The sequence below is a fragment of the Erpetoichthys calabaricus genome, chromosome 3 (assembly GCF_900747795.2).
Source record: "Erpetoichthys calabaricus chromosome 3, fErpCal1.3, whole genome shotgun sequence".
Lineage (NCBI taxonomy): Eukaryota > Metazoa > Chordata > Cladistia > Polypteriformes > Polypteridae > Erpetoichthys > Erpetoichthys calabaricus.
The window spans coordinates 301,521,866-301,546,933 of record NC_041396.2 but is presented as its reverse complement, the minus strand read 5'-3'; the positions used below and the strand labels follow the sequence as shown (position 1 = coordinate 301,546,933).

The window sequence follows — 25,068 nt, the reverse complement described above, 5'->3', positions numbered from 1 at the left end:
CGCCTACAATGCGTGTCTTGAAACCGCGGAAGCAAAACTATCTCGGCTCCAAAACCAAACAGCTCTGCATGGACAAATACAATGTACATAGACGCCTACAACGCGTGTCAGAAACTGCAGAAGCAAAGCAGGCACGGGTTCAAAATGAAAGACCACAACTAACGGAGATACAAACACGAGCCCGCCTGGATATAATCAATGAATGCAGGCGCCTACAGCGAGCGTCTGAAATGCCGCAAGCAAAGCAGGCACATATCTCATACATTCATCAATGTATTTCGGGTTACCCAACACCGGGGGTACGTGAGCGAAGCGAGCAGGGGGCGGAGCCCCCTTGTATATACAGAACAGATACAAGATAAGTAAGCAATTTTATTTATTATTATTACCACACTTCTTTTAACTTCTTAAACATCTGTTTGTTGTCTGGTACAAATGACTTGAAATTTGGCACACTTATTCACTTCCGATGACAATACATAAATCAATAATCAGTTTCACTAACTGATCAATTAATCCATGTTAATTAAGAAGTGAAATTTTCATATGAAGAATAGTTCAAGATTTCACCAATAGATTTTGCTGGTAACGGATAGTAATACAGTATTAAAGGAAGTGTTAAAATATTGATTACAAAATTATAGTAAAACAAGCCCACGACTAAAAAGTTGAAAATATATATATATATATATATATATATATATATATATATATATATATATATATATATATATATATATATATATACATACATACACACACTTTTTAAAAAACACGCTTAAATTAAGTTAAAAAGTGTACTAAAGTTAAAAATATCTCTCATATATCACTCGTAAAATAAAAGCGTGGGCACTTTTGCTAAGATTTTATTGATTGATAAAAAAGCTCAACTTGGGGGGGGGGACAGATGAGTCCAGGCCAGCCTGTAGTTGTTCTGTGTATGGATTTAACATGGATGGATGGATGTACCAAGAGTAATCCCTGGCAACTGCATTACCTAGCAATAGACTTGAAGTTCAATTGAATTCAATATTACATTGCACACAGAATTCCCAAAGAATATGTTGCCTCCTTACCTTTAAGTGTTACAGTGAGCTGCAACCAGTGATGGAGCCACTCTCGGCAGTCATTGGTGTTGAGACATGTAGCATTCAGGCCTCGCAGGTAACATGCCTGTGGATGAGCACATGGCACAGCAGTTACAGCCCATGTTTGCTGATAAGGTTAGAAGGAGAACAATGAAAGAGCTACTTACGTTTCGCAACTCTTGATCTGTCAGCTGATGCAACCCTAGGGCCCACAGTGCACGGTCAAGCTGCAGCAGCTCAATTGAATGCCGTGCAAGTCTTCGCTGCAGCAGCATGGCAGGAAGCATGGAGGTCAGCATTAGAACTGGGCTGAGGTTCCTCTTTGTCCATTTTAGGGAGAGCAAGAGAGAGAGAGAGAGAGAGAGAGAGAGAGAAAGAGGGGCTGGTCAATGGGATAATCCAGGACTCTATAAAGCTAAAAGTTTTGATGGTTTATGGGTAGCTCACAGTTGATATTTCATTTGGGGATTTTTTCTGACTGGGGCAATCCCTGGAAACCACTACACAACTCAACGAAAATAACAGCACACTTCAAAGCAGCACAGAATGAAGCGAAAAGAAACACGTCATCATCACAAGTGCATGGCACAGAACATGGAGTTCTTCCTAAAAGACGAGCAACTTCATTTCATACAGAAATGTGGACATCAAAGGCCTGATATTCAACAACTATAACAGAATGTAGGGTCAGCTCTGAAATAGAGTGAAGATGAGGGTCAACTCAGGTCAGTCAGAGAGGCAAGATTGCGTTGGTTTGGACATGTGCAGAGGAGAGATGCTGGGTATATTGGGAGAAGGGTGCTAAGGATAGAGCTGCCAGGAAAGAGGAAAAGAGGAAGACCTAAGATGAGGTTTATGGATGTGCTGAGAGAGGACATGCAGGTGATGGGTGTGATAGAACAAGATACAGAGGACAGGAAGATATGGAACAAGAAGAAGAAGGCTGATGGTATACAAAAATTAATTGGATGAAATATGACATTTCCCACCTGTAGTCACCATACTTTTTTTCTTTTATCCTCTTGGCTAATTCAGTTTAATTTCTGGGAACTGGCACCTCTCCCTTACTTTAAGGCACACATTTAACAGTGTCTGGGGGTCTCTTACCTAGTGGTCCTCTGTCCCTTTGTTACCATTCATTTTAATAAAATATAGTCTACACCTTATAGTCCTCTTTTCCAATTTTGTTAGTGCTATGCTCTCTCCTTAACCACCTATTAGGTACTGCGCAAATTACAACATTAGAACTATCTCGACGAGAACAGGCCATTCAGCTCAACAAAGCTCGCCAGTCCACTCCACTTATTTCTTAAGTCCCTAAAGGCTTACTGTCTACCACACTACTTGGTCGCTTATTCCAAGTGTCTGGTGGTCCTGAGGCTTGTTTTTACAATTCCCCCTTTGTCTTTGACTCTACTACGAGGGCAATCCCAAAAGAAAGGTCTCCAAAGCAGTGGGGACGTAGAGAAACTGTTCGTACGGCTGTTGGCCACACTGTTGTGATTGGTGCTTCCTCCACTCCAAAACAAGCATGTGCAGCTTCGCTGGGATGCTCAATCTTGGCTTGGCAGCCCTTGAAAATGGAGCTCCCGTTGAACGCTACTGCCAAGTGCAAAGTTCAATTTCCGATGAGACAGTCGCAAAGGTTGAGGAAAACATGCGTAAAGATCAGCGGCTGGAACTTCATCACCCACCCTATAGTCCAGACTTGGCACCCAGTGACTACCACCTGTTCCCTAAGTTGAAAGAACATTTGTCCGGAAGGCGATTCTGCTCCGACGAAGAGGTGAAAGATGAGGTTCAACGCTTCCTGAAGGACATGGCGGCGAGCTGGTATGACCCGGGCATTCTAAAACTACCACAGCGTCTACATAAATGCATCGACCGAAATGGCAATTATGTAGAAAAATAAATAAGTCTTTAACCTTTAAAATGATGTAAACATTATAGAAAATAAATGGTTGTTTGTATTTCTAAAAAAAAAATAGGAGACCTTACTTTTGGGATTGCCCTCGTATTTGCAACTTAGGTTTGTTCTCAAGGCTTTCAATATTCCATTATCATCTCCCAGTTTTGTTTTGTTTTTTACATTGGTACAACTTTTAACTTCTTCCTTGAAATCTTTTGAAATCCTCTCTCTCTTACTCCTACTTTTATTCTGCTCCCCCAGACTCATGTGAATCTGTTTTTAAGAATACCTTCCTCAAAAAATCAGGAGTGCGTGTCCCTCGACTTTCTCATATACCGAGACAGAGGACAAGGTCATCAGAGCCACTTCCAGTTGTGCCATATTTCTCACATATCATATCTCTTTGTTTCTCATCATAACTAATTGATAATATCAATACACAATCATTTATCTCTATTTATAATCAAACCTCATATTAAAATGACATTGTCACACTTAGGGAGGTCGAAAACGGTGGTGGAATTTTTTCATGAGTACATACGCATTACCTCGAATACGTGCAAAGTAAAAAGAGTTATAGTCACCTAAAAACATAGAAAAAGTTTTAGTATTATATAATACTTGTTGCAATAAAATGCTATAGTTAAACTGCATTTATCAAAATTTAATTATGATAATGATGGCGGAAATAAAAAAAAAAATTAAATGTATTACCAAAAACACAACGGGGACGTAGCAGCTTATTGTTGTCATTACATTTTTATATTTACATGACATGTTCCATGTTTACATGTTATTATTAAACTGATGACGTATAAATTAAAATTAAATTAATAATAGTTAATGAAAGAATATGCATTATATTGAATACAGTTTTTAATATCGTGTACATATTTCTAGTTCCACGATACAAAAAATTTGAATAGTTGTTTAAATAAAATACTATTTCCGGTTGAGTAATTTTTCTCAAATTTCAAATCTGTTTGCTTTTTATCGTTATAAATATCTACGGTGATTCCTCGCTATATCGCGCTTCGCCTTTCGCGGCTTCACTCTATCGCGGATTTTATATGTAAGCATATTTAAATATATATCGCGGATTTTTTGCTGGTTCGCGGATTTCTGCGGACAATAGGTCTTTTAATTTCTGGTACATGCTTCCTCAGTTGGTTTGCCCAGTTGATTTCATACAAAGGACGCTATTGGCAGATGGCTGAGAAGCTACCCAACTTACTTTTCTTTCTCTCTCTCTTGTGCTGACTATCTGTGATCCTGACGTAGGGGGTGTGAGCAAGGGGGCTGTTCGCACACCTAGACAATACGGACGCTCGTCTAAAAATGCTGAAAGATTATCTTCACGTTGCTACCTTCTGTGTGCAGCTTTTAAGTATGCTGCACGGTGCTTCGCATACTTAAAAGCTCAAAGGGCACGTATTGATTTTTGACTTTGTTTCTCTCTCTCTCCCTGCTCCTGACGAGGGGGTGTGAGCTGCCGCCTTCAACAGCTTTGTACCGGTGGTGCTTTGCATACTTAAGAGCCAAACAGCCCTATTGATTCGTTTGCTTTACTCTCTGTTTCCTTTGAAGAGGAAGATATGTTTGCATTCTTTTAATTGTGAGACAGAACTGTCATCTCTGTCTTGTCATGGAGCACAGTTTAAACTTTTGAAAAAGAGACAAATGTTTGTTTGCAGTGTTTGAATAACGTTCCTGTCTCTCTACAACCTCCTGTGTTTCTGCGCAAATCTGTGACCCAAGCATGACAATATAAAAATAACCATATAAACATATGGTTTCTACTTCGCGGATTTTCTTATTTCGCGGGTGGCTCTGGAACGCAACCCCCGCGATGGAGGAGGGATTACTGTATACAAGATTTGAATCATCTATCTGTAATTATAACCATAGTTTACTTGAAAATTTGCGAAAGTATTCAGTTAAAGTAGCACTTCCAGCTGCACGATTTTTCTCAAATTTCATATCTACTGATTTTTCGTCATTTCTAATATCCAGACAAAATTTGAATCATATATCTTTATTTATAGCCATAGTTTACTTGTAAATATCTGAAACGTGTTCAGGTAAAAAGTAGCACTCACCGGAAATGGCCCAAAAGTTGATAGGATTCCTTATCTCTCTCTCTCTCTCTCTCTCATATATATATGATTTTGTGACTTCTCTAATTGCGCCAAGAATCATAGTTCGCTAGCAGGAGCGATATATTTGCACTAATCTGAGACAAAGGCTGCGGGCCGAGGGGAGGGTGTGCGTGACGTCAGGAGTGGGGAGTTGATCGACCTCTGTGTTTTGGAGCATATCTTGCCTCTGTTTAACTAGCGATACCTTTTTGTTTATTGATTTTTAAAGTTTGTCTTGTTTCACTACTACGCGGGCAGAGCCGCAGGGGACTGGATAGTTTTTGATATAAAGCAGGTATACAAAACCTATTTGACCTAGGTCAAAGATGTTTTAGAGTTATCATGCTTACACCACACAGACACACAGACAGACATAATTTCAAAAATGGTATTTTCAGACTCAGGAGGGTCTAAAACATCAAGATTCATTAAAATCTCGAGGTTGAATTTGTTCATGAATTTTTTACTGTATATGAGAAAGTAAAAAAACCCAATCAACAGTTTATCCAGTTTAAATTTGTACATCACTTACATTTCATCCCTTGTAAATGGACGTCCATTTTGAATTACATTGGTAACGATGATCCAAGACTTTTCTTTATTTACCAGGTATGTTTCACAACACTGACCCCATGGTATTTCCTTTTTGATCTTCCATTGCTAATTTTCTCTTTATTATTCATCTATGTTTAACCCCACTCCTGCATGTTCTACTCTTCTTCTCACTTCCATTTAGCAGAAGCAGTACAATTGCTGGTACTCTCACTGGAAATCTCATGACTCTTATTCCTATATTGGACAACAAGAGCTGGTCTTGTTACCGGCACCGTCATTGCTAAATGCCATTGTATAGATGGCTGGTCCAATTCCAGATGGCTCATTGCTACTCTCTTACGCCTTCATTTCTGAGCTTCAGGTCATTTTGTGTAGGATGCGCCTCTCTCACTGGCTTGTCTGGGAATCTTTAATTTATTATTCCTGCTATTTATTGGGAATGGAGTGGAAGCGGTTATGGGCTCCAATGGTGGTGTCCCTTTCACCTTATTCTGCAACTCATCCTCTGAATCTGCCAATTGCTATCAATGCTTTATTTTATTTTTAGATGGTTGCTGATGTTATTCGTTTCCATACATATTTGATCACAAAAAAATGAGTCTGGGTGTTAGTCAGCAAAGAGGTAAAGCTGATGAACTCACACATGGCACCACCTGCATCAGAGAGTCATTGTCTACAGAAAAAGCAAAAAAAAAGTTCTCACCATGTGCTCTGCTTCGAGTCGTTTCATGCCAAACGGTGGCCCGGTGAATAGCTGCCTCACTAATTGGATCTCCTCCACAGAGGGATGCATACCTCCTTGAACCTAAATCAACACCAAGAAAAAAAAATGATTAAAAACCTGTGGCAAATGATTAAAATCCTGAGGGTGTCTGGTGAAGTTACCTTGGTACACAGGTGCAACATCTGTGTTTGTAGACGACTGTTGGTGATCGCCGGCACCGAGCTCACGAGCTTGTTCACAATGAGTGGGTAAACCTGAGCCCGCCGACTGTGGTAAATGTTTGCAAATTCTGTTTGCTGCTTTGGTGTCCAGAAATGGCGAATGAGAACCTGTCTGGGAAAAAAATACCTGGACAGAGAAAAACAGAAAGAAGATCTTTAAATTCAGGGTCTTGTTGCTTTCTCTTTGAAGTGCCTTGTGATGGGGTATGTTATCAACAGCCCTAAATAAAACAGAATTTCTACTGATTAATTGGATTAATGAAACTCACAATCTTCTTCTTCTTTTGGCTGCTCCCATTTAGGGGTCGCCACAGCAGATCATCTGCCTTCGTCTCTCCCCGTCTTTTACATCATTTTCTGCTGCACTGACTGCCTTCATGTCCTCCTTCACCACATCCATAAACCTCCTTTTTGGCCTTCCTCTTACCTGGTGGGTCCATTCTAAACATTCTTTGCTTGATATACCCTTCATCTCTCCTCTGCACGTACCCACATCATCTCAATCTCGTCTGTCACCAGACTGTCATAACTGTGTTGTCCCTCTAATGTACTCATTTCTAATCCTGCCTACCCTCGTTACTCCAAGTAAAAAATTGCAGCAACTTTCAACTCTGCTATTTCCAGCTCTGGCTCCTGTCTTTTCGTCTCCAAACCACACAACGTACCTGGTCTCACTACTTTGCCTTTCACTCTTGCAGATACTTTTCTATTCACAAACCACTCCTGCCACTCTTCTCCACCCAGCCGACCCATCTTCTTCACCCCTCCGCTTCACTCTCGCTTGCTCTGGACTGTTGAACCCAAGTATTTAAATTCATCTACCTTCACCACCTCTGTTCCTTACCGTTGCACCATTCCACCACCTTCCCTCTCATTCGTGCACATGTACTCCATCTTACTCCTACTGACTCTCATTACCCTTCTCTCTAGTGCGTACCTCCACCTCTTCAGGGTCTCCTCAACCTGCTGTCTACTCACACTACAGATCACGACGTCATCCGTGAAAACCGTAGACCATGGGGACTCCTGTCTGACCTCATCTGTCAACCTGTCTATCACTATTGCAAAAAGGAAAGGGTTCAGAGCTGATCCTCGATGTAATCCCACTTTCACCTTGAATCCGGCTGTCATTCTTATACATATCCTGCACCACCTTCACATGCTTTTCTGCTACTCCCGACTTCCTCATACACTGCCATAACTCCTCTCTTGGCAACCTGTCACATGCTTTCTCTAAGTCCACAAACATGCAATGTAATTCCTTCCGACCTTATCTGTATTTGAATTTGTATTTGTATGTGAATTTCCCATTGGGATTAATAAAGTATCTATCTATCTATTTATCTGTACTTCTCCATCAACACTGCATCTGTAGTACTCTCTCCTGACATGAAACCATATTGCTGCTCATGGATCACCACCTCTCCTCTCAGCGAAGTAACCATCACGCTTTCTCATATCTTAATGGCATGGTAATAATAATAATGATAATAACCTTTATTATTAATGAAACTCACAATGTTCTTCTTCTTTCGGCTGCTCCCATTAGGGGTCGCCACAGCGGAATCATCTTCTTCCATATCTTTCTGTCCTCATCATCTTGCTCTGTCACACCCATCACCTGCATGTCCTCTCTCACCACATCGCATACTTCACCCAGTATACCCAGCATCTCTCCTCTGCACATGTCCAAACCAACGCAATCTCGCCTCTCTGACTTTGTCTTCCAACCATCCAACCTGAGCTGACCCTCTAATGCACTCATCCTGTCCATCCTTGTCACACCCAATGCAAATCTTAACATCTTTAACTCTGCCACCTCCAGCTCTGTCTCCTGCTTTCTGGTCAGTGCCACAGTCTCCAACCCATACAACATAGCTGGTCTCACTACCGTCCTGTAGACCTTCCCTTTCACTCTTGCTGATACCCATTTGTCACAAATCACTCCTGACACTCTTCTCCACGCATTCCACCCTGCCTGTACTCTCTTCTTCACTTCTCTTCCACAATCCGCATTACTATTTACTGTTGATCCCAATTATTTAAACTCATCCACCTTCTCCAACTCTACTCTTTGCATCCTCACCATTCCACTGACCTTCCTCTCATTCACACACATGTATTCTGTCGTGGTGGTCCTACTGACCTTCATTCCTCTCCTCTCTAGAGCAGATCTCCACCTCTCCAGGGTCTCCTCAACCTGCTCCCTACTATCACTACAGATCACAGAGTCATCAGCAAACATCATAGTCCACAGGGACTCCTGTCTAATCTTGTCTGTCAACCTGTCTATCACCATTGCAAATAAGAAAGGGCTCAGAGCTGATCCCTGATATAATCCCACCTCCACTCCAACTGCAGACCAATGAAATGAAATGAAATTCACAATACAATTCAAAAATGAGAATTTTTAAATATTACATGGAGAACCACCAATTTTTTAAAAGGCCTCTCCTTTCATATATCTTCATGTGATTAGCTGGCCTTAAATATCGTCCTTGTGTGAGTGTGTGTGTATGAGTGGGCTCTGAAATGGGTTGGCACCCTCTGCAACTGCCTTGAACACAATACTGTTCAGATTGACTTTCTTAAAGTGAATTCAGTGGATCTGATTATTTTATGTTACTGAAGTAATATTTTCTTCCACAATCGGGACTTCACGGCGTTAAGCAGTGTGTAGTGTGGTGCTGGAGTAATCAGGGAGGGTTTGGGCATCTGTAGCTATTGTTTTGATACACTCAGGACTTCATGGCTATTAAGAGGGAAGTTGGTGCATTGGAAGTTGGTGCATTAGTGTGCCGTGATGGCGCAGCACGCCACAGAGGCTTAAGTAAGACCTTGGGGGATTTTGTAGCTATTGCTTGGATGCAACATTGACTACAAGGCTATCAAGCAGGGAAATAGTGCGTAGTGCAGTGTGATGTTGTTGGGGGGTGGGATTCGTTTCACTAACTGGTAATGAGGTCCAAAAGATGGTATTGATGATGATGTCAAATTTTTAGTACTGATCCAACTCTACTAAGGCATTAATACAGGCTTCAAAGTGATACCGTACCAAATGAGGTCAGGTTAGGTTCGGTGGCATGCACTGGTGGGGCATGTTGCCGCACCCACCACAAGACATAACAGCATGGGATCCCACATGTCAACATCTAGGCAGAAACATGGTACAGTCCCAGGCACCGCAAATGACCCTCTATCTGCCGCAGCCAGGTGTCACATGGATGTCCTCTTGGTCTGATCCAACCACTCAACTGTGAGCTGCAACTCCCTCGGGTAATCGCTCCACATGGCCGTAGTGCCATAACTGACGCTCCCTCACAATGCAAGTAATGGGCCTCATTCAGGACTCCGTGAGCAGCACAAAGTCAAACCAGCGGTACCCAATTATTCTCTGAAGAGACAACGTACTGAAGGAGTTCAGTCTTCATCTCAGGTCACTGGAGAGCATTCATGTCTTGCAAACAGGAAGCAGCAGGACTCTAAAGACTTGGACCTTCGTCCTTTGCCGAAATATCAGGAGTGCCACACACCCCTGTCCAGTGACCTCATGACCCCCCATGCTCTCCCAATCCGTTTACTGACTTCATAGGAAGAGTCACATGAATGTCACTGCCGAGGTAAGTAAACCTCTCGAAGATGATGACACTCTCTGCAGACAGACACACTGCTGATGGCTGAGCCCAAGAGGTCATTAAAGGCCTGGGTTTTAGTTTTTATCCAGCGCACTCCTAAACCTGTACCAAATAAATTGGCAAAATCTTTTATATTCATATTCACACAGGGCTAATTTCCATCCATCCTTCCATTATCCTACCCGCTATATCCTAACTACAGGGTCATGGGGGTCTGCTGGAGCCAATCCCAGCCAACACAGGGCGCAAGGAAGGAAACAAACCCCGGGCAGGGCGCCACCCCACTGCAGGGTGCACACACACACACACACCCCCACACTAGGGACAATTTAGAATCGCCAATGCACCTAACACGCAGACACGGGAGAACATGCAGACTTCACACAGGGAGGACCTGGGAAGCGAACCCGGGTCTCCTAACTGCGAGGCAGCAGCGCTACCACTGCGCCACCGTGCCGCCCCAGGGCCAATTTGAAATCACAAATTTGTCCAACGAGTACATACATATCTTTGAGGATGTTTGACAAAAACACACATAGACACAGGGAGAGTGTGCAAATTTCACAGAGATACAGTCTGAGCAACAGAATTCAAACCTAGGATGTTAGACCAGTGAGGCAGCCATGCTAACTACTGCACCACCATCCAAGGCAACAGCCTAATACACAATAATATGTAAAAATTCAAAAAATAGCACCACTGTCTAGAACTACAGAAGGTTTCAAAAATAAAAAAAATGTCCTATAACCCTCTTCATTTGTGCAGAAAGATGTCAGGAGTGGTCTGGGGCTCCACCCTAGTTATTCATGTTTCCTAACTTCTTTATCTGACCATATGTCATATGATGGGGGCAGAAGAGATTAGAAAAGGTGCTTCAGAGGGTGTTGCAGCGTAAGCATCTGTGGAGTTAGCCCTTTGTGCTCTCCTTGAAGTCATGGGTTTCTCTTGTGACCACCAGTAATTTGACATCCCCAGTGAGAAACTGAGACCAGTCCACAACTCACACTGAACAAAATCGAACCATCACAGAGGTAAACTTGAGTGTGTAGGAGCTGACAAGCAATTAATACTCCACCAGAAATACAAGACATACCATGCAGCTCCAAGGAACGAAGAAAAGGAGTGTTTTGAACGTCACAAAATGAAGAGAAAATTATTTGTCTGATGTCTCGTGTTTGCCATATCAAAACAGAATGCTCTGTACTTGTAATATTACTATTACACTATTGTATTGCATTGAGGATTACTGTGTTCTGTGTATTGCATTGTATTTGCCCCCTTTTATTGACACCCACTGCACCCCAAACCTACCTGGAAAGGGGTCTCTCTATGAACTGCCTTTTTTTTTTGGGAGTTTTTTCTTGTCTTCTTAGAAAGTCAAGACTGGGGGGCTGTCAAAAGGCAGGGCCTGTTAAAGGCCATTGTGGCCCTCCTTGTGTGATTTTGGGCTATAAAAAAATAAATTGTATTGTAATCTCTATATACAGTATCTCACAAAAGTGTGTACACCCCTCACATTTTTGTAAATATTTTATTATATCTTTTTATAGATAGATAGATACTTTATTAATCCCAAGGGGAAATTCACATACTCCAGCAGCAGCATACTGATAAAGAAAAATATTAAATTAAAGAGTGATAACAATGCCGATAACAATGCAGGTATACAGACAGACAATAACTTTGTATAATTTTAACATTTACCCCCCCGGGTGGAATTGAAGAGTCGCATAGTGTGAGGGAGGAACGATCTCCTCAGTCTGTCATTGAGCAGGACGGTGACAGCAGTCTGCCGCTGAAGCTGCTCCTCTTTCTGGAGATGACACTGTTTAGTGGATGCAGTGGATTCTCCATTATTGACAGGAGCCTGCTCAGCGCCCGTCGCTCTGTCACGGATATCAAACTGTCCAGCTCCATGCCTACAACAGAGCCTATGGGAGTTCATGGGAGAACACTGAAGATATGACACTTTGATCCAATGTAAAGTGGTCCGTGTACAGCTTGTATAACGTTGTAAATGTGCTGTCCCCTCAAAATAATTCAATACACAGCCAATAATGTCTAAACCGCTGGCAACAAAAGGGAGTACACCCCTAAGTGAAAAATGTCCAGATTGTGCCCAAAGTGTCAATATTTTGGGTGGCCACCATTATTTTCCAGCACTGCCTTAACTCTCTTGGGCATGGAATTCACACGAGCTTCACAGGTTGCCACTGGAATCCTCTTCCACTCCTTTAAACTGTCAGTTTCAACTGTAAGGAACGGAATCAGGAAATGGAAGGCCACAGGCACAGTTGCTGTTAAACCCTCCAGGTCTGGCAGGCCAACACAAATACAGGAGCGGTATATGCGCAGCATTGTGAGAATGGTGACAGACAACCCACAGATCACTTCCAAAGACCTGCGAGAACATCTTGCTGCAGATGGTGGATCTGTACATCGTTCTACAATTCAGCGCAATTTGCACAAATAACATCTGTATGGCAGGGTGATGAGAAAGAAGCCCTTTCTGCACTCACACCACAAACAGAGTCGCTTGTTGTATGCCAATGCTCATTTAGACAAGACAGATTCATTTTGGAACAAAGTGCTTTGGACTGATGAGACAAAAATGGAGTTATTTGGTCAGGACAAAAAGCGCTTTGCATGGCGAAAGAAGGACACCGCATTCCAAGAAAAACACCTGCTACCTACTGTCAAATTTGGTGGAGGTTCCATCATGCTGTGGGGCTGTGTGGCTAGTTCAGGGACTGGTGCCCTTGTTAAAATCGAGGGTCGGATGAATCCCACCCAATATCAACAAATTCTTCAGGATAATGTTCAAGCATCAGTCACAAAGTTGAAGTTACGTGGGGGTTTGGATATTCCAACGAGACAATGACCCAAAACACAGTTGGAAATCTACAAAGGCATTCATGCAGAGGGAGAAGTACAATGTTCTGGAATGGCCGTCACAATCCCCTGACTTGAATATCATCGACAATCTATGGGATGATTTGAAGCAGGCAGTCCACGCTCGGCAGCCATCAAATTGAACTGAACTGGAGAGATTTTGTATGAAGAATGGTCAGAAATACCTCCATCCAGAATCCAGACACTCATCAAAGGCTATAGGAGGACAGTGTCTAGAGGCTCAAAGGACCAAAAGGAGGTTCAACTAAGTATTGATGTCATATCTCTGTTTAGGTACCCAAGTGTATGCACCTGCCTAATTTTGTTATGATGCATATTGCATATTTTCTGTTAATCCAATAAACTTAATGTCACTGCTGAAATACTACTGTTTCCATAAGGCATGTTATATATTAAAAGGAAGTTCAGCCAATGAGAAACAAAAATCCAAAGAATTAAGAGGGGTTCCCAAACTTTTTCATATGACTGTATATGGAAGTATGGAAATAAGGAGGAAACTGAGAAATCACACCCGAGTCCACTTCATTACAAAGATGGGCAGACAGATCTGACAGAACCTCTCAGTGGTGAAGATGCCCAGTATGGTGCAACACAGCAGCATCATTGGAGTGACAGAGAAAGGATGTGAGGAGGAAATGAGGGGCATCTTCAACTCCCTTGTCGGCTTAAGCAGCAGTGCTACTTAAATTAACTACAAATCCCAGCAGCCCCGTTAGTACTTTTCCTTCGGACTGCTTTGGGTGTTACCGCTGAGGTTGCTGGGGGAAATAATGTATGGTGAGGCCATTAAATGTGCGCCGAAAAAAGCTGGCAAAAAAGCTCAAGTGTCCGTCTTTAATGTCTCAATTCTTCACCCCAATATCGGATTACCACAGTTTCCCAGAGGATTACGGTTTTTGGATTTGTGTTTATATCCCGTGCCTGACATTTGTGCGGTCTGATTAGAGTTGGCAAACATCTTTGTCTGTGTAGCACTCTCAAACGCCTGCAGTTATTCAACAGGCTTGTTTTTTGGTCTCGCTCCAAAATACATCTGTGATCTCCTTCACCCCTATGTGGCACCGAGAGCATTAACGTCATCTGGACGACTACTCCTTGTAGTTCCAAGATCTCGGCTGAAGTCGAGGGGAGACCTGAGCTTTCTCAGTTATTGCTCCTCAGCTTTGGAATGACCTGCCTTTCCACATCAGGTCTTCATGCTCTATCAAGGTTTTTAAAAATTCGCCTTAACACCTATTTGTTTTCTTCCGTTTTTTACTGTGTATGATGGGATTGTGGGGGATGTTATAATTGGTTGTTTTATTAATCTCCTTCTGTATGATTGGTTGCATTGTGTTTATTTTAAAGCTTCTTTGTACAGCACGTTGGTGTAACTTCTGTTGTTTAAAAAGTGCTTTTATAAATAAATAATCCATTGTAATCTAACATTCCATCGTGGTAAGAGAAAACTTGATAAATGATACCGAATGTTGTTCACTTGGGACTTCCGTTCATTTATCACTTTCAATCTGCATCTGGACAGTGTTTGGACTTTGTATTGCTGTATGTATTGTCGACCATTTTGTGCTCAGTGCTTGGTCAGGTGTTTTTTGTCTAGTGTTTGTTAAATAATTAATCGCTGTCAGGGGAAAAGGGTAGGCGGTAGTTGTTTAATAATTGTTTTTATTTGTTTAATATATTCTTTACTGTCGATTCATTTGGGCCTCTTTATACGTGTCTCTTTGTGTGAGCATGGGCGAGCCAAGTCAAGTGTTCCTGGGGTCCTCACAATAAAATGAACAAATGACCATTTTCGTGAATCTTAGCGTCACACAGCCGCTACATAGTATCTTCTCAAGGTGGCAAATGTTAGTTCGGTGGTCAGGAACTATGGGTGGGTATCACACACGACTTCAAATTACGTACCTCAAAAAAAGAAATTGTAAGCCCACTTACATCAACACAAAGACAAAGTAGTTTGCAAATGGCGGGATTGAGATCAGCACCAGAGGAGCCACCTTTATGATATCCCTACGAAACTGAAATACAAAGAAATACGTATTATCAGTGCTTCGTTTTAAAAAAGTAATTGTAGACACTAGAGGGCACTGTTGCTCCTCCAACCAATCACAACAGACACAAAGAGCTTAGTTACTTTAAGGAAACTCTTCACAATGTGTTCCCCACCACCACAGCCACAAGTAGATAATTAGCACAACACACAAATATTCCTTTCTCTTCCCTTTACTTTCTCCTACGCTCTTCCCAGCAAGCTTTGTTCACCTTCCACCTGACTCTGGCTCACCCCTGTGAGGTCAGTCAAGTCCTTTTATTTTGGCCAACTCTGAAGTGCTTCTGCTCTTCTGTACCACGTGGTCTGCAAGCACTTCCGGGTTAAGGTGGAAACCTCAAGTCCAATGGTGCCCTGTGAGAATCCAGAGTACCGCTCCTACCCAGGGGACCTGCCATCTAGCGTTTTGGGGAGGCAGTGCTCTAAAGCAGCAGTCTTCCCCCATCTTTCCATTGCTTGGGCATCCCAGCTGGGTTGGGCTGCTGGCCATCTTTTACATAATGTTCAGCAACCACCTACAAAAAGTCAATTCAAGGAGCAGACCTGGGGCCTCATGTATAAACGGTGCATACGCACAGAAATGTTGCGTACGAACGTTTCCATGTTCAAATCGCGATGTATAAAACCTAAACTTGACGTAAAGCCACGCACTTTTCCACGGTAACTCATACCTTGGCGTACGCAATTTCTCTGCTCGGTTTTGCAGACTGGCGGCACCCAGCGTCAAAGCAGTGCTACTGTTCCTGTGTGGTCACCCTTTCTTTCTTAGACCCACATTCCTGACACGGCTTTATAAATACACTGAAACTAACTGCATATTGTTTATTAGTAATTAACCTGCAGCAATATAATGGTCCAGGGAATAGCCATATTATTCCAAATACCATAACTGCTTTAGCATTGTTACTCTCAATGCATCTTCTTCTTCTTTCAGCTGCTCCCGTTAAGGGTTGCCACAGCAGATCATCTTTTTCCATATTACTCTCACTGCACCACTCGGAGTATTTATATCACTGTATCTGAGTGGGGAATCACAGCAGCAGCTGATCGGAAAGAGAATTATCGGTATACAGCATAAAGCAGACGCTTACTCAGCCACGGCAAAACGTTTCCGAGACTTCCATGTACTGTTTAGAAAAAGTTTCATCCCAAGAATTATAAACACACTAAATCAGTCCATCAAGTGCTCCTTGTAGAAATGTTTGGACTTATAAGTACAATCACCTCACTGTAAACTTGGGATACAGTTATAATATTACTCAACCTGCGCCACTTTATAAAGCGCGTATTTACATATGATGACGATATAATTTTTAAGATGAAATGCAGCAAAATATGTTGATTATATTATAAAGATAAAACTTAACTTCATTTAAATAATCTGTATTGTTAATAATTAAATATGCGAGGACACGGTACCGCAGTGCTAGCTAGTTCATGGATTGTTCCTGCATTGCGTTGTATTCTTGATCGTGCTGACGCGACACTGGAAGGATAGACGGGTAGAATAATTAAACATGTACTATGAAGATATTTCAATGTTCCTTAAAAGTTTTGAAGAATCGGCGTTCTAAGCTTACATATGCCTTCACGTCTATTACAGAGCTGATTGTGTGGCGATTGGGTATTTGGAGAAAGAAAAGTAAGGACAGGAATTGGAGGTTAGGACGTTTGAAAGAGACAGTACTGCTGCAATAAATTATTTCATCGAAGGTCGCGCATGGCGCAGCAAGCCTCTTGCGTGAGACATGAACAAGCACTGCACCATCGTGTTCCCATGTTTAATAACACCCTTTAACTCCTATCATCATGAAAAAGATATCACGTATACATCTCAGTATTTTAATTATTCAGAGAGCTGTAATATCACGAATGTAATGGATTATGTGTCCTGTCGGAGAAAAAGAAAGCCCGTTTAAGAAGCAGGTAGTGATTCACACACAGAGCACATAGAAGATCAAATACAGAACAAAGCATTTAATGTGCTACTTTAGTTACAATGGGATTTGAGAAACTAGTAAATTAAACGATTTTAAGATGAAGTTTATGATGTTCTATTTTAATGGCAAAATAAACTACGTGATTAAAGTGGAAATTTCGAGATTAAAGTTGACATTTCGTGCTTTTTTCCCCACTGTGTGCCTATTTTGTTTTGTCTGTACCCTATTAAGCTTTCATATGACACTCAGACGGTGGGCTACGACTTGCCTTTTCACGGCGACTTTGATATGTGATTTCTTTTTTATTTCGGGCACTGTGCAACTTTGTGAACTTGAGCTTTCGAGTTTCTCCGACACTCTGTCACATGATCAACTTCATTTTGTTGATTATACCACTGTTTAAACCAACAAATAGTACGTTTTTCCTTTGTCTCCGTTTGGTATTCGCTGAAATTCTTATATTTTCCCCCGTGCTTTTCCCATCGTCTTTTCACAGAAGGCTGAGCTTAAGGGCTATTTATATTGATTTGCATATTCAAAGAGGCGTAATTCTGGGAGGAGTTGGGGCGGGACAGAAGGCGCGTGCACGTGCATTACTTTTCACGCTGATCGGGATTTATGTAGTGGAAGAACGTGAAAGTTTGCGTGCGTACAGATTCCTGCATCTGGATTTTTCTGTGCGTACGCACAATCCCGCTTCTGTGCTTACGCCATGTTATAGTGTGAGTTCTACGCACGGCGTTATACATGAGGCCCCTGGACTCCAAATGCCAAAGGAGCAGTGGTTTATGCCACTCTGTCACACCTCACTAGGGGTTGTTGCATCATTCGCGCTTTGGCAAAGTAATTAACTGCATTACCAGGACAGACAGTTATGAAAACTGAGCAAACAGATTTTTCATTTTTGCAATTTACGCCTTACGACTGTTTACAGTAACAACATTTCAAAGGGGCTCAGGTCAGGTCTAGTTGGGGAGCATGCACTGGTACAGCACATTGCCACACCCACCACATGATGAAACAGCTTGGGATCATGGTTGGCAACCCCCCAGGGCAGACATAATAATAATAATGCATTTTATTTATAGGGCACTTTACATTAGCAGTAAATCTCAAAGTGCTACATAAAAAGTTTAAAGAAAGGCAAAGCAAGATAAAAACAGAGATAAAACAACAATAATTATAGCATTCTTGTTAATAAGCTTTCCTAAATAGAAAAGTCTTTAGCCATTTTTTTAAAACAGCCCACAATCTGCTGTGTTCTTAGGTTCTCTGGTAGGGCAGAAGTTCGGAAACCAGATTGAATTTTTTGAGGTGATCCTGAAGCTGAACCAAAACAATCTTTTCCGAAAACCTTAGACAAAAATGGAAGGTTGGAGATCGGACGATAGTTTGCTATCACTTCAGTATCCAAAGAGGATTTTTTAAAATGAGGTCTAATTTTTGCAGTTTTCAAGGCCAGTGGGACTAAGCCGCTCTGGAGAGAGCGATTAATGATATCTGCAATAAGAGGGCTTATATCCGATACATTAGCTTTTACCAGAGGATCAGGAAAAGGGTCCAATGAACACATTGAAGGCCTCATCCTCTGTAATAATAATAATAATAATAATAATAATTCTTTATATTTATATAGCGCTTTTCTCACTACCCAAAGTGCTTAGCAATTGCAGGTTAAGGGCCTTGCTCAAGGGCCCAACAGAGCAGAATCCCTATTGGCATCTTACGGGATTCGAACCGGCAACCTTCCGATTGCCAGTGCAGATCCCTAGCATCAGAGCCACTCAACCTCTTTAACTGTGGTACAGAGGAACTGGGAAAGGCAGCCCATTGGCTTTGATGTAGAAACATCCAGCGATGGAGGGCTGGAGACACACAATGAGGAGCGGATGATGTCTACCTTGCACTGCTCCTCTGTGAAATTATTACATGCGGTCCAGTCCCACCCTTCCGGAAATGACCCTCTATCTGCCGCAGCCAGGTGTTACGTGGGCGACCCCTTGGCCTGGTCCAGCCACTCGGGTCCTCAACAATGAGCGGGATCACCCTCGGGTAATCGTGCCACATGGCCGTAGTGCTATAACTGACGCTCCCTTACAGTGCAGGTCATGTGCTTCATTCAGGACTCCATGAGCAACACAAAAATCAAACCAGCGGTACCCAAGGATTCTCACTGAAGAAATACGCCAGCAAAAAATTGCAATCCTTGCAAAGAAAAAAGTCCAGATGGGTGGCACCCCTTAATGATCCTCCATTATGAGGAGTGAGAAGTCTCCGTACCTGCCTCAACAGCTCCATTTCTCGGTATGGCAGTTGGTCTCGGTGGACTCCCTGCTTTGTCAATTTCACCTGGATTCTCTGGAACTCCCTGGCATCCCGGAAAAGAAGTTGAAATCCTGGGAATTACAAAAGCGGGACATTGAAGTTCACACCCTCCTTAAGCTATAAATTTCAAAATTGTTTTTGAAAGGACTCACTAGGAAACTCATTATAATACAAAACGTCCGTCTATGAATCTACCAGAATGAAACCTACTGCGGACAGACCTCCATGGTGGGCATTAAATTGCTGATCCATATTCACTGGTCAGGAATGGATTGGATTTTCTAGGATTCTGTGCACCCCCCCTTTGGAGATCATTTCTCCCCTGGGCCACACTATTTAGGTCTCTTACTTATTACACATTAGTGACATGATGAGATCACAGTTTTACAACTGAAGACTCATAATGGGGCTTTGATGTGTTTTAAAAAGACTGGAAAAAATTAGGAAAACACAGTGTGTGTGTTGTGTATATGTGTGTGTGTGTGTGTGCGTCAGAAACTATATGAAAAAATAAAAAAAGCTTTGCAATTTCTAAATATGTAATGAAGTGTTCTTCATCCTGCACTATTGATAAGCTCCCTTAAAGCCACTTCATGTGTTTCTGAAATCACACACTGTCTATCAGACTTAAGGCCCGTTTATACTACACGCTCAGGATGGTTATGCGCACGCATCATGGCTACCACATGTCCCCAGTGTTGTTTTGATGCGTTCTCTGAGCACGTCGTCAGAAATGAATGCGACACTTTTGCATGAGTTGCAAAACCACCAAGAATATGGGTGGCGTGTGTGTTCAGGTTTCGGTAGCGGACGTCAGCATCGTTGCATACTATTATCATGTGACGGCAAGTTTCCCACTGGCCTTTCACGTCCCCAGCAGCCCATGCTAATAGTCCCAGAACTAGAAAAAGTCCAGAGAAGAGTGATGAAGCGGATTCAGGGCTAAAGGGGACGAATTATTAGGAAAGATTAAAAGAGCTTAGCCTTAAGGAGATGAAGAGGAGACCTGACTGAAGTGTGCAAAATGATGAAGGGAATTAGTGCAGTGGGTCGAATCGGTGACTTTAAAATGAGTTCATCAAGAACACGGGGACACCGTTGGAAACTTGTGAAGGGTGAATGTCACACGAACATTAGGACGTTTTTCATTACACAGAGAACCACAGACACATGGAACAAGCAACCAAGTAGTGTGGTGGGCAGGAGGACTTTAGGGACTTTCAAAACTTGACTTGATGTTTTTTGAAAGAAATAAGTGGACAGGACTTGCGAGTTTTGTTGGGCTGAATGGCCTGTTCTCGTCCAGATTGTTCTAATGTTCTCACCTCCTAACCCCAACCTCATTTTCCCCAGTGGCTGGACAAAGCTTTTAAACCATGGCCAAAAATGACTTCCAGGTATGATATTTTGGCCACTTTGGAATCAAACACTATGTACGGAAATCCTGAGGCTGCATGACCAAACCCGTCTCTTAGCAGTCTCAGGTGGTCCTGCACATTTGGGCCTCAAGTACCATAGGGTGGAACTGGTGAACCCAAGGCAGCATAATGTAGAGGAGCCCAAAAGTTGATTAGGGAGAAGATCATGTTGTTTAGTGGCCTGGGGTACATCCAATACATTAGTGAAAATTACCCCTGCCTTTTGAATGCTTTGGGGTCATGAAAGACCTTAAGCTTATCTGGTAGCACCCCCTTTACCTTTGTTAGTGTTTCACTACTAAATGATAGAATGAAACTATCTGCAAAGGCATTTTCTCTAAGAGATTGTGATGTACATTGGGATACAGAGAAGTGTTACTGAGGGGGGCCAGCCAATCACTTCTCAGTCACCTGTTTTCAATTATGTTGTCCTCCTGAATGAGACCACTGCCTCCCCCCCACCCCCCCGAGTTCCTTAGCTCCAGACAGCCTGTATGACTGTGCGCCTCTATGGTCATGAAGAAAATTAGGATGACTTTCTAGGGGATTAGATACTTTTGCATGTCATCGTATGTATTTTTTCCTCTTACCTGCTTCTTTATTAGTTGTTGGGATTTGGAATTTGTTTTGAAGTATATAGCTTAAGAGTATATTTATGGAATAAAAAAGAAATTCAACTTAAAAAAAAAAGTTTTTGTTTCTCTCTGTTTGTACTTTTTTCTTGTGTGCTTATTTCCTTCATGCAATATGTATTGGAGAATTATGGAAACAGCAGTGATCTCCAAGGGGTCGCCCACGTAACACTTGGCTGCGGCAGATAGAGGGTCATTTCCGGAGGGTGGGACCAGACCGTATGTCTGCCTGGGGGGGGGGGGGGGGGGGGGGGGGGGGGGGGGGGGGGGGGGGGGGGTTGCCAACCAGGATCCCGATTTGTTTTGTTGTGTGGTGGGTGCGGCAATGCCCTGTACCAGTGCATGCTCCCCAACTTGACTTGACTTGAGTGATCTCCAAGTCACTATATATGACTATATGGTATATCTATATAAATATCTATATATATAATATCTATATCTATTATTATATTACATATCTATTGACTATATTTATGGATCTAGATTGCAAATACCATACATTGCATCAATGTTCATATTGCTAACTACACGTCAATATTGCTGCTACTTCTTTGTCTTGTCTTTGCACAATATCTTGTCTCATTTGTGTTTTAATTTTAAATTTAAAATGTAATTCTATTTTTAATTTATTTTTTGCATGTCATGTTGTTACACTGTGGACCCTGAGCTTCGCAATTTCATCTATCTGTATATTTGTACATGGTTGAGGTGACAATAAAGTTCCCTTTGACTTTGATATGCGTCACATAATAAAAAGGTGTGTGTTGGCCCTATGCACATCCTTGCACCTCCTGTCACAGATTTTTGCCTCTTTTTAGAATGTCGAGAGTGAATGTAAATTGAATTCAGTACCAGGCAACAGTATAGAATTTGGCCACTAGATGGGGCTAAGCTGCTATCGTTTTTTTTTTTTTTTTTTTTTTTTTTTTGCTGTGGAAATTCTGCACACCTCACACCCTGCGAGTCTAAACAAAGCTTTCATCTACTAGGGCTGGCAAAAGACAGACGGGACTGTGTGAGGGACCAACAGGTGTTCCTACCGGGATGGATCCTGCTTCCTTGCCTGGTCAGGAGGCCATGGGAAAGGAAGGTCAGTGGGGAGCAGTGATATTCCCCTTCTCTGCCAGGCCTTGGACAAAGAAAAACACTTTGCTAGCAGCTACACCAGGGCTGGCATACCAGCAACCACAGAGGAAGGAAGGTCAGGAAAGTGGGTTAAATTCCTTCTATGGGTAGAGCACACCCCATAATAGCATACACTTTGGGTGGGGGTGGGGGGATAGCGTCCTGTGTGGCAAAGCCCAGTATGGATGTCCGCAAGGTTTAGGGAAGTTTATCCTCTTCTTCCTGACAGATCTTCTCAAGCTCCATTACACTGGAGGGGAAGCGCCTGCCATCTTCAGGTCCAGACATGCTCTATGGGGTTAAGTCTGGGCTTTGGCTGTGCCACTCAATGACTGTCAGAGAAGCCACTCCAGTGTTTGCCATGCTAAAAGGTACCGAGAAGAGAAACAGAACAGGTGAGGAGGGTTAGTAACAAATTCTAACGATCATGTTACTTATGTTTTAGTGCTAAAGACTAACAACAGAGATGCAGTCTGTACAGTTAATCAGCAGCTCTAGTCAGGGTGTGCTAAACTGAAGTCGTGAGTCTTCAGCCGGGATTTAAAAGCTGAGACCAAAGGGGCATCTCTTATAGTAGCAGGCAGACCAGTCCACAGTTTAGGGGTCCTGTAACTAAAAGCTCGACCTCCCATTGTAATTTTATTAATCCTTGGTACCATAAGCAGACCGGCATCTTGAGAGTTTAATGTGCGCTCTGGTTTTTAAGTCATGATAAGTTCAGACAAGTAAGCCGGACCTTGGCCATTTAATGCTTTATATGTTAAAAGAAGGATTTTGAAATCAGCCCTAAACTTAACCGGGAGCCAGAGTAACGACTCTAGAACTGGGGTTATGTGTTTGTATTTTCTTGTTCTTGTAATAATTCTTGCAGCCGCATTTAATATTAACTGGAGGCTGTATAAAGAACAGTTTGAACATCTAGTGAACACTGCATTGCAGTAGTCAATCCTACTAGAGATAAATGCATGAATTAATTTCTCAGAATTCTGTTTATTTAGAAAGCGCCTTAATTTCCTAACATTTTTAAGATGGAAGAAACATGTTTTGGACAACTTTGTAATATGCGCTTTAAATGACATGCTAGAGTCAAAGATAACTCCTAGATTGCGGGCTGATTCAGTAAAATTAATTGGGATTCCAACTGAGTTAAATGATGACAAAATATTGTTATGATCAGCGTCATTCCCTCCAACAATTAACATCTCTGTTTTATCTGTATTTAAAGACAAGTAGTTCTCATTCATCCACTCCTTTAATTCGCTAACACAACTAATTAAAGACAAGGTACACGTCGGCCTTTCTAAACGAAGTCCAAATCAATTCAGTGGCCCACATGTGGACTCCAAAAAGTTTGAGAAACATCTCAAGAGGAATTAAAGAAAACAGGAGGCATCCGAGCACAATCTGGAGGGCCGCAGCAAAGGGTCTGAATACTTCGATGAAGGAGAGATTTCAATGTGATTTTTAAATCAAACCTTTGTGAAAACATGTCTTTATGGGTTAGCGAGTGTATCTTGGCGGGAAAAGATGGCAAATGTCTCCATTTAAAACGAAATCTAAAACACAATAAAGTGCACAGAAAGTGAAGAGGTCTGGCGAATTTCACTGCCAATTCAGTTTGGCTAGAACAGTTCCGTTTATCACTACTTGTCACCATTTTCCTTTTTACTGAGATCCTGAAACTAGGGCCATTGGAACGAACTTCACTTTTTAAATACAGTTTCGTGCATGAACGAGTTCAAAAGAGCGCCTTCATTGAACAAGCTCATTTTTCTAAGAACGGTGAACTTAACGTAAAGTATTGCAAGTGAAGAACTTGAGCGTGAGCGAGTTCAGTTTTAGGTGGCATTTGGCTCCTTTGGCATGAATGAGTGGCATGGAGGCGATCAGCCTGTGGCACTGCTGAGGTGTTATGGAAGCCCAGGATGCTTTGATCGTGGCCTTCAGGTTGTCTGCATTGTTGGCTCTGCTGTCTCTCATCTTCCTCTTGATAGATTCTCTATGGGGTTTAGGTCAGGCGAGTTTGCACAGTGATACCATGGTCATTAAACCAGGTATTGGTACTTTTGGCAGTGTGGGCAGGTGCCAAGTCCTGCTGGAAAATGAAATCAGCATCTCCATAAAGCTCGTCAGCAGAGGTGCGCATGAAGTGCTCAAAAATGTCCTGGTAGATGGTTGCTCCGACTTTGGACTTGATAAATAAAACACAGCGGACCAACACCAGCAGGTGACATGGCTCCCCAAATCATCACCAACCGTGGAGACTTCATACTGGACCTCAAGCAACTTGGATTCTGTGCCTCTCCACTCTTCCTTGATTTCCAAATGAAATGCAAAATTGACTTTCATCTGAAAAAAGAACTTTGGACCACCGAGCTGTTAAGAGTCCACTCCG

The 25,068-nt window shown here is 42.2% G+C and overlaps 1 protein-coding gene across 1 annotated transcript in view; it reads right to left on the bottom strand.

Moving 5' to 3' along the window:
• The window catches only part of letmd1 (LETM1 domain containing 1), a 72,113-nt gene that overhangs the window by 20,945 nt on the left and 26,100 nt on the right, over positions 1 to 25,068 (bottom strand). The window contains exons 3-8 of the mRNA XM_028798598.2: positions 19,454 to 19,569; positions 15,119 to 15,201; positions 6,576 to 6,762; positions 6,394 to 6,495; positions 1,256 to 1,408; positions 1,077 to 1,173 (exon numbers count right to left, since the gene is read on the bottom strand). Of these exons, the coding sequence (XP_028654431.1) occupies positions 1,077 to 1,173; positions 1,256 to 1,408; positions 6,394 to 6,495; positions 6,576 to 6,762; positions 15,119 to 15,201; positions 19,454 to 19,569 (738 nt within the window). The remainder of the gene's footprint in view (positions 1 to 1,076; positions 1,174 to 1,255; positions 1,409 to 6,393; positions 6,496 to 6,575; positions 6,763 to 15,118; positions 15,202 to 19,453; positions 19,570 to 25,068) is intronic.